Source organism: Notamacropus eugenii, chromosome 2 (genome assembly GCF_028372415.1).
Source record: "Notamacropus eugenii isolate mMacEug1 chromosome 2, mMacEug1.pri_v2, whole genome shotgun sequence".
NCBI lineage: Eukaryota > Metazoa > Chordata > Mammalia > Diprotodontia > Macropodidae > Notamacropus > Notamacropus eugenii.
The window spans coordinates 366825012-366836011 of record NC_092873.1 but is presented as its reverse complement, the minus strand read 5'-3'; the positions used below and the strand labels follow the sequence as shown (position 1 = coordinate 366836011).

General features: G+C 37.8%; 1 protein-coding gene and 1 pseudogene across 4 annotated transcripts in view; both read right to left on the bottom strand.

Moving 5' to 3' along the window:
* Positions 1–2146: 2146 nt before the first annotated feature.
* Positions 2147–11000, bottom strand: part of STXBP4 (syntaxin binding protein 4) — a 242270-nt gene continuing 233416 nt past the window's right edge. For all 4 annotated transcript variants that reach the window (XM_072646739.1, XM_072646741.1, XM_072646742.1 and 1 more), the window contains one exon: positions 2147–2716. In XM_072646739.1, coding sequence (XP_072502840.1) covers positions 2602–2716 — 115 coding nt within the window. In that variant the 3' untranslated portion in view covers positions 2147–2601. The remainder of the gene's footprint in view (positions 2717–11000) is intronic.
* LOC140528682 (splicing factor U2AF 65 kDa subunit pseudogene) lies at positions 8438–9499 on the bottom strand (annotated as a pseudogene).

Here is an 11000-nt window from a genome sequence, read left to right as displayed (position 1 = left end):
TAGGAATGGATGCTGTATTTTGTCAAAAGCTTTTTCTGCTTCTATTGAGATACTCATATGATTTCTGTTAGTTTTGATAGCGATATGGTCAATTATCCTAATAGTTTCCCTAATATTGAACCAGTCCTGCATTCCTGGTATAAATCCCACCCGGTCATTATCTATTATCCTCATGATAAATTGCTGTAATCTCTTTGCTAATATTTCACTTAAAATTTTTGCATCTATATTTGTTAGAGAGATCGGTCTATAATTTTCTTTCTGTTTTGACTCTTCCTGATTTAGGTATCAGCACCATATTTGTGTCATAAAAGGAACTTGGTAAAAATCCTTCTTCACTTTTTTCCCCCAAAAGTTTATTTAGCATTGGAATTAATTGTTCTTTAGAATTCACTTGTAAATCCTTCCAGCTCTGGAGATGTTTTCTTAGAGAGTTTATTGATGGTTTGTTCAATTTCTTTTTCTAAAATTGGGTTATTTCATTTCCTCTTCTGTTAATCTGGGTAATTCATATTTTTGTAAAAATTCATCCATCTCACATAAATTGTCAGATTTATTGGCATAAGGTTGGACAAAATAGTTCCTAATTATTGCTTTAATTTTTTCTTCATTGGTGGTGAATTTACCCTTTTCATTTTTGATACTAGTAATTTGGTCTTCTTTCTTTTTATAAATCAAATTAACCAAAGGTTTATCTATTGGGTCTTTTTTCATAAAACCAGATCTTAGTTTTGTTTATTAGTTCAATAGTTTTCTTAATTTCAATTTTATTAATCTCTACTTTGATTTTCAGGGTTTCTAATTTAGCAAATTTGGAAATTTTTAATTGGTTCTTTTTCTAGCTTTTTTAATTGCATGCCCAATTCATTGATCTACTCTTTCTCTTTTTTATTCATGTAAGTACTGAGAGATGTAAAATTTCCCCTAAGTACTGCTTTGGCTGCATCCCACAAATTTTGTCATCTCATTATTGTCATTCTCTTTGATGAAATTATGATTGTTTCTATGATTCGTTGATTAATCCACTCATTCTTTAGGATTAGATTATTTAGTTTCCAATTAATTTTTTATCTATCTTTCCATGACTCTTTATTATTTGTAATTTTTATTGCAACATGATTTGAAAAGACGCAGGTAATATTTCTGCCTTTCTGCATTGGAATGTGAAATTTTTGTGCCCTAACATACAGACAAGTTTTATGTGGGTGCCATGTATCACTGAGTTAAAGGTGTATTTCTTTCTATTCCTATTCAGTTTTATCCAGAGATCTATCATACCTAACATTTAAAAATTCTATTCACCTCTTTATTCTTGTTTATTTTGTGGTTGAGGTCCCCCACTAGTATACTTTGCTCTCTATTTCTTCCTGTAAATCACAACTTCTCCTCTAAGAATTTGGGTATTATACCACATGGTGCATATGTTTAGTACTGATATTACTTCATTGTCTGATATCTTTTAGCAACATGTAGTTTCCTTCCCTGTACCTTTCAATTAGATCTATTTTTGTTTTTGCTTTGAGATCAGGATTGCTACCCCTACTTTTTTTTCATCTGGTCTTGTGTGACTGTGTATGATTTTCCCTTTTATCTTGGTGTGTTAGGAAGGAATGAATTGGAAAGTCAGCTGACCATTACTTTTAGGGTTATACGAGGAGCCATTGTTATAAGGGTATGCAGCGCATTTGGCTGGCAAGTTCTCCTTCTACTTGGTCTCCTACTCTCAAACCCAAGAAAGACCACTTCCACATTAGGGACTTTCCTGACTGAATATTCAGTTTTAATGGGAAGCCTCACCCTCTGGTGCTAGAAGAAATTTCATGAAATTTTCCTCTGCCTGGTAGGTAAATGGAAGAAACGGTAAGCAGAAGGAACAGATGTGAACACAGTAGGCATCTTATGTTGAATGAATGAATGAATGAAAAAGATGCCTGAAGAAAGGAGAGGAATTACGCAGAGAGCATGGGTGACTCATCTATACCATCTACTATCTGAGACGACTGGTGGTATAGAAATGAAACTAGATGCTTTTATGGAACGTTGTTTTGTGAACTCCTTAGTGTTTTCAGATGGACATTTCAGAGGCTTCCTCACATATGGAAGGCAACCAAAGCAACTTGGTATACAAATTGCAGTGAGACATAAATTTAAAGAATTAATGTATTATCAAAGTGTTTCAATGAAAATGTGAAAACATTCACATACTTTTTCAATAGATGATTTAAATACAAATAATTTTCAGTCATATAGCTTATTTCCAAAGGAAGAAATAATTGCTTGTATAATTTTTGCAAAGATTGAATTCCTTGCCATTTCGAAAAATCTGAATAGATTATTATTTATTAAAAATGATTAGCATATCAACAGTGGACTATCCTATAGGTTAGTGTTGAAATGAACTGAATAGGAAATGTGCATGGGAAACACTTACATGGGATGTTTGGTTTAAACAAACAGGATAAATTCATTGTCCCCTATTTCACAACTTCTGCAAATGGTGTAGTTTATCCCCATTGCATGTTGCATGTTAGCTTCACTAGCTGAAGCTATTTTGAAAATGATGTCACTCTATCCTGTGGCTTGATTCTCTACAAGAAACTTTCAGTTCTTTTGGTTGGGAGGGTCTCTAGGGCAATCTTCTTCACTCTCCTCCAAGCAGGACAAGTTCAGTGCACTTGTAACAGGGTGGGTCCATGACGTGGTCTGTGTTACATGACTGAAGAGAAACAGAGAAAACAGTAAGAATTTTCCAGATAATCGTCTCATTTATATATAGAGATGCTGTTAAAAGCGAAGTTGATTCTCCACGGTGGTCTCCCTTTGAGAGGATTCTCAAGTGACATTCCTCACTTGGAAATGTATCAGAGAAAACAAAATGATAAAATTCACCCGATGGAATTAAAGGCTGAGAATGTCAGACAGAATAATTTTTTAAGTCAGAATGATGGCGACTCAACATTTCCAGATTCTCAAATTATGCTAGGAAGTAGTAACTATTAAGACTCTTTGATACTGGTTAGCAAATAAAAAAGTTATCAATGAAACAGACTAGGTAAGAAAGAACAAAGAGCAATTTAATATTGTTAATTATCTTGGGTTTTTTAAAACCAAAGATACCAGCTGTTAGGAGTAAGGATGACAAAAGCTTCTGGGCAAAGGGGGAAGCTCTTGGGCAGACATTAGTACATCGTATACAGAAACCATAATAAGCTCCAAATGGATATATGATCTAAATATAAAAAGTCACATAATAATACATGACTATATAGCAATAAATAATAAACACATCACAGGTACATATTATAATAAATACACACATATAAAAACAAATTAGAGGAGAATGGAAGGTAGTTCCTTGCACAACTATGAGTAGGGGGAAAATTCTAAACTAAATGTGCTATAGAGATGATCTTAGAAGATAAGCTGTATTACTTTGACTACATAAAATGGAAAAGTTTTTGTCCAAACATAATCCATGCAGTTGAAATTAGAAGAAAAGTAGATAAGTGGGGGAAAAAATCTTTGCAGCAATAAGAACTAAGGTATTCCTTAATAGATAAATGGTCAGTGGACATGAACAAGTAATTCTCAGATGAAGAAATGGAAGGTGCAACAACCACATGAAAGAATGCTCCATATCTTTAATAACAAAGACAAATTATGTGGGGAGGGTAGGAGGGAGTCTTTGGGAAGTGGTTGTGATGTAAAACAAAAGTCAATACGGCATTTGAAAAGAAAAAAAGTTATCAAATAGCGTAGAAAAATCTCTGCCTTAACACCTTCTCTTTGCTAGACATCAGTCAATCTAGTGCTTCTTAAATTTACTAAGGCCATATCTTTTTAGTACGGAGATTTTGTTTTTCCAGTAAATCTGACACTTTTAAGTTCTGTAGAAAAAGTTACATTTTTTTCTTGCTCTTTGTGCCATCTCAGAGAGCAAGGATATATAGTGAGATACTTCATGCCATTCCCCCTGAAGTAATGACATTTCTATGTTGCTTTAAGGTTAATAAAAGGCTTTCCTCAAAACATCCCCTTAAGGCAGGTAGCAATAGTTATCCCCATTTTACAGACAAGAAAACCAAGGCGCTCAGTGAGATTTTTGAGGGTAAATGGAATTTGGAGATGTGATTTTATTACCTTGTATTTAAAAATATTTGTGGGACTTGCATTTAATGGAATTGGGATATAGCATGAAAAGGGTAGGGGTGAGGAAAGAGAAGAACATTGATTGGACTTGGAGGATCTGGGTTTCAATCCTGCCTCTGATGGCTACCAACTGGGTGATCTTAGTCAAGTGACTTAAGTTCCCTGGCATCAGTTTCCTCATCTATTAAATGAAGAGGTTGAACAAGATGACCTCTCAGGCTCCTTCTAACTTTAGATTTGTAATTGAATGTCACATTGTAGGGTGCTCACAGTTAGCATAAACTGCCAATTAGGACCTAGCATTTGCTGAAATAGAGAAATTCTAAGAAGAACTTGATGGGATCTTCCAAAGTCAGCATATGCCCTGATAGTACATCATCATAAAGGTAGAAAGAGAGGTTGAAAGGAAAGAAACATGTTGGAAAACATGGTATGTGATTTTGTAAAAATTAAAGGGTCCGATGATTTTAGGAAGCTTTAAGCATACATATCAGAAATGCTCTTCAAAAAGTGAGTTGGAAGGTGCTCGATGTACACAGTGAACAATGAAACTTTTTTTAAAAAAACTAACTATATCCTAACAAACAGGAAATGACTTGTTATTAACAAGAAAGTTATTTCCAAATTAGGTGTCTATATGTAACAATTAGGGAAAAAATAACAAATTAGAGAAAACATGAAGATGAAATGACTTTGTATGTAATAACATCTCCAACCTGATTTATTAAAAAGGCCATGGATCCTTGTAAAAATGGGAAACAGACAAAAGTAAAGACATTGACTGTCACGATTTTCTAAAGAAGTTTAATCAGTGTAAAACAGTTGCTATAACAAGGTGAACCAAAGGGCACAGAAACCAACTTGGCCAGCAAACACCTGATCTTGCCAAGGGTAAGACAGGGCAGCCAAGGGCAATGCCAAGTAAATACAAGCAACAGTTAGAAAACATTTCAGAGGATGGTGGTAGAAAATTATGTGTAGTTACTACCTTACAAAATAAAAAAATGATAGGAAGGGAAAATGAGTATAGAGAAAGCCTGTGATAAACCCCGATGTAGGATAGAACAGAAGGAGGAGAAGAAAAAGAAGAACAATAATGGTGACTGGAGCACTGCCAGCAGTGCTAAGATTTGCAAAGCAGTTTACAAATGTTATCCTTTTTGATCCTCACAGCAATCCTGGGACTTAGGTGATATTATCTCATTTTTTCAGATGAGGAAACTGAGGCAGACAGAAATTCAAAGACCTATCCAGTCACACAGCTAGTAAGTGTATGATGCTGAATTTGAACCCAGGTCTTTCTGACTTCAGGTCCAGTGGTCTATCTTTGAACTAGGATAGTAAAAATACCTAGCTCAGAATGTGATGTGCTATATATAAGAAAGTGGAAACAACAGTTATGAAGATGGAGGTCAGGAAGAGTGACTGGACAGGAGCTCATTTAAATGCTATCTATGATGAGGAGGATGATGATGCTACCCTCTTTTTTCTACATCCCACTGAGATTCCCCATACTATAGAATTCCCTTCCCCCCCCCCCCCCCCATTGTAAATGATTGACTGGGTGTATTTCAGAACACAATTCACTGAAGAAGAGGAAAGCCAGAGGGAAATAATGGTGTGGGAATGGATTCCCAAGGTTACAAGTCTAAAGGACCTGGTTCCTGCTTTATAAATCTTTGGGAGATGATAACATATGTGACCAGTAGTGAAGAGAGCCAGCAAACCATTTGGAGGTGCCTCCTGCAATCTGTCATCTAGGGCTCTAAAAATACAATCCTACTCAAAGATCTGATTTCTAAAAGTCGTCATTCAGTGAAGTTATTGAGGCTAAGAACCCGGGACTGAATAAGATCAAGTTCTTTTAACCAGTTCTAAAACTGGATGTAGAAAAGTAGTTTAGCCCTTGAGGCCATATTCCAAATTATTTGCTTATGGTTGCCTGAATCTATGTGCTGGTCTTCAATAAGAGAGCTAAGAGTATGTTCTTTTCTGAATTTATGCTCTATTTCTCTGTTTTTAAGGAAAGAAGGTGTGGAGGAATGCCATCAACACTTTCACAGTGAGTGATCTAATCAAAGCTGCCCAAGTGTTAAGGGATAACTTGAACAGGCAGAATGCTTTATGGTGAGGAATTCTACCATCTTTCTTATTGTGACACAGTGAATTATAATTCTATCGATTGCTATCTATATTGCTAATATGTCCTCAAACTGCTTTAATGAGAAATGAACTTTTTATAGAAACTAATGGTACATTAGCACTTGAGATCTGAACAGGTTATTTTTCTTATCAAGCCCTAATAGAAACAGGAAAGCTGTCTTTTAAAAAAAATGTTGACAAGTACAATAGTTAACACTTATATAGGTTTTTAAAGCTCTCCACAAATACCAATTCATTTGATTGTAGCTAGCACTTATATAGTGCTTTTAAGTTTTACAAAGCATTAGACATAGATGTTATCTCTGAGTTTCACAACTCTGTGAAGTAGTGCTATTATTATCCCTATTTTAGAGGGTAGGAAACTGAGGCTGGGAGAAGGTGACTTTCTAAAAGTCACAGAGGTGGTATCTGAGGTGGGATTTGAACTCAGGTCATCCTGACTCCAAACCCAGAGCTCTTAGACACTGAGCCATCCATGTGCAACACAAGAGATCTCAGATACCATCGCAGTGAAAAGATGAGATACGTCTTGCTCATGGTAAACATTTAAAGCTAAAAAGTACATAAGTTGGATGACATGGCTTTCTTATTTAAAATTTTTATTTTATACATTTTAATTTTTATTAGCATATTTTAACAAGTATTCCAAAAGGACACTTTTAGCTTGGATTAGCTTCATTCCCTTCCTCCTCACCTTCCTCCCTACAATGTTCCTTGGTTAGTTTACAGGAGATTAACAAAATAAAATAAAATCCTGGGCAACACAGAAGATGAAGAAGAAAGAACTTCTTTAACCGAGGGGTGAGTGACGTTGCCTGTTTGCAAAAGTAGACTCTTGAAGAAAATTTTAATGTCTGAAATGTAATAATCTTCAATTTTCTGTTCACTCAAATTGATTATTTTTCAAAACCTCAAACACAAAGCTTCTGCTAAGAAGAAAAACTGCATGGTTGAAGGATTCTGAAGAATCTGAACAAAGATTAGTGGAGAATTCCACTCGGAAATTAGACTTACAGAATCTTTTTATCCAAGTGATAATCCCCCTTAGTACTTTCAAATATTCAAATGAAATGTCCAAAACAATAGTTTTATCTGCTTGTTCTAATACAATCCCTTGCACTAATTAAAAAAAAAAACAACAACAAAGACAAAACCAAAATTAAAACCAAACACATAACCCACTCTCAAACTCCAACTTGTTTTGGCAAGTTAATTGTGTCTTTTTATAGCATGGATTATGGTAGGAACTTGCTGGTGAAAATAAAGCTTAAGCCATGTAGAGATGGAGATGTATGTCATGGACACACTTTTCAAGCCTGGCAATATATCATTTGTAAAGATAGCCTGGACTAATCAGTGGAGGGGATGGGACTATTTGCTTTGAAAGCCTGAGGATCACAGAGGTAGAAGGAAATATAGACATCTTCAAGCCCAACCCTACACTTTACATCTGTTCAGGGAAGTCACTTGTCTAAGGGCTAGGGAACAGGCAGAGCCAGGATTCAAACCCATTTTCTAATTTCAAACCCAGGGTTTTTCCCACCGTATCAGACGGCCTTTTGTAGGGAGTTTTAGGACTTTATTGTGGTGAGTCCTGGAGCCACATGAGTAGGCTGCATACACTATTCTTAATGAACTTACAATCTAATTGGAGAGACCTGTACACAGATCACTGTGATACAAAAGATGGAAATAAACAGAAAACAGCAGTCCAGGGAAAGTATAAAGAGAAATCCAAGGAAGAGCCTGAAATTAACTATTTATTTATTTTTTAAAATACAACAAAATGTTTAATGAGTAAATTCGTCTTTATCAAATATGAAACTGCCAAGGGAGGAGGTGGTAGGAGGGGAGAGGGAGGAGTCCCAGGTAAGGGTGGGAAGAGGCACTTTATGATCCTGAGAGGGCGGAGGACAAGAGTCAGGAGGGCAAAACTGAAGAAGTTTTGGCCCTAAATATAAACATGCTATGTTGCTACTGCCAGGGGAGGAGGGGGGCTCACCCTTCTCATCCCCCATCCCCGTGTGTGTGTGTGTGTGTGTGTGTGTGTGTGTGTGTGTGTGTGTGTGTCCCCGCACCTCAGCCCCTCCTCTGCCCTGAGCTGCAGCCCCCAGCCTTTGGCCTCTGAGGTGCCTCTTCCTCCTCTCCTGGCCAGGGTTGAGTGAGGGGGATGGGATGGAGGGGTCTCCCAGGCAGCTCCAGCCCTGCTCCCTGGCTGCTTCCATCAGAAGTCCCGATGGTAGGAGTTGGGCTCACAGTACTTTGTGACAAGCATTCTGTTGGTGAACTTGTGGCCAGTCAGGCCCTGCATGGCCTCCTGACAGCCAAACACCTATGTGAACTCCACGAAGCCAGGGACCTCCTCGCCATCCATGGGCCAGGGGATCTCGATGAACTTGGGCCACCCCATACTTGCTGCACTCATCCCGAACATCCTCCACAATCTCCTCGTCCAGCAGCTCCTCAGGGCACACCAATGTTCATGAAGCACAGCACCTCTGTGGAGTGGCCACCCATGTGCACCTGCCAGCTCATCAGACCCAGGGCCTGGAGTGCCACCGGCATCTGATTTAACGTTGTATTATTCTTGGCTCCCACACTAAGCCCTCTGTACCAGTAGCTCCCTATTCCCTAGTTGCATCCCATTCAGGCCCGCAATGGTCTGCTCAATGACTTTGATGTCCACATATTCACAAAGGCATAGCCCTTAGAGAGGCCTGTGGCACTATCTTTTACCAGGTTAAAGGTTTTGAGCAATCCGAATGAAGTCAGCAGTTCCTTTACCTGATCATCCCTCAGGTAGTTGAGGAGTCTGACAATGAACAGCTTGTGAGCAAAATCTGGGACCTCAGTGGACACGACACTGGGCATGTAGACAGGGGTTTTCGGACATGCCATGCAGTGGCTGGTAGTCATGGGGCCTTCGGATTTTGAGCGATTGGTCCTGGAAGCGATGCCATCAAAAGCCATGGGCTGAGTTGCCTCATTCACTAATCGGAACTCTAGAAAGGCAAAGTTCTTATCCTGGTTAATCTGCATGTTGCTGCAGCTGGAACTCATCGAAATCCGACATGCTGAGGGGCAGCTAGCCGGGGTGCTCATGCCTTCTCCCTCATCCCGTCGTCCCACCCTACCTGGCCCAGCCTGGCCTGCCTCCCCTCAAATTTGAAATTTATACATGAAAGTTTTTTACCTACTAAATGGCTATATGCACTGGAAGCACTGACTTTTTGGGTGGGTGGATGGGCGGGCAGATAAGTCCCTATTGTATAGGATTCTGCCATCACATTTCAGTTCTACGAAAGTATTGTGGCTAAAGAGCTTTGATATAATCAATGTGATAAGATAATCCCAGATTTACTGGTCTAGAGAACATTCCAGTGTTAGAAATATATCCTCTTTGATTTGTATGTTTGGTAGGTCAGCTGAGAAGAGAGAGTTCAAGTCAGTCCCTTTGACCCTGCTTAATTAATAAAACCTCCATGGCTCATAAAGCAAGATGTTACCACTTAGTGTAAAAAATTTAAAGCCCTAAAAAGAAACGAGGCATCCTATAAAATATGAAAGTCTCTGAGTTGAACATATACTACCCTTCCCCACTCGCCCCTCCTCTCCATTGTTCCTGTGTGGAGATCCATCTGACCTCATTTCGAGAGTAATCAACTGTGGTTCAGAGATGTATCTGAAAACCTACAAAGCTTTAAACTTCCTTTGTTTGACTGATTGCCAAGTCAGCTGTCAGTGACACTTTATCTGCAAAAATGTCAGGGTTTTCTTTTTCCTTTATAATATTAGCAAATTGTAAGGCAAATTTTATAGCTTACCCAAACACAGGAGGAGAGCGCATTTTATTTTATTGGCAAAGAAATGCAAGTGAATTATTTAAATGCCATTATAATTACTCTCCTTATGGTTTGTACTTCCCAGCATGCAAAACGCTTTCTTTCAAAATCAAAATTTAGGACAACCTCTGTTAAAGAGATAAAAAAAGGGGTTATAAAGACAAATAATGTTCTGTTTCTGCAGAAGCTTATTCTCAGTCTCTTTCAACTATAAATGAGGCTGTTTTATCATATTTTCCATTGGGGATGCCATTATGTATATGACATTATGCATATGTATACATATATACATACACATATATTTATTTGCATATGTATATTATTTTGTCATCTTTAATGGAGAACTGAAAAATTGCATTTTAATGATCTTTCCATCTTACAAGATCTTAGATTTAAAGCTGAGACTTCAGAAGTTATCTAATCCTATATATATCTTGCTTGTACACAGATGTTTGTGTGTTGTCTCCTCCAGTAGACTGTGAACTTCTTGAAAGCAGGGGTGGTTTTTTGCCTTTTTTTGTATTCCTAGCACTTAGCACCGTGCTAGTCTTATGATAGATGCTTAATAAATGTTTACCGATTGAGTGATCTAGTTTACTGATTGATCTCATTTTACAAGTGAAGAAACTGAAGTTCTCAAGATAGATTAAATGACTTGCCCATGGTCACACTGCCAGCTAGTAATAAATTAACACATTAACAAGCATTTACCTACTATGAGCTAGGTATGAGTTGGGGATATAAAGAAAGATAAACAACAGTCTATGGTCTCTAGGAGCTCCCAGTCTCACAGCTCACAGGGAGAAGCCAGGATCTGAACCCAAGTCTTCAGCATTCATATCTAGT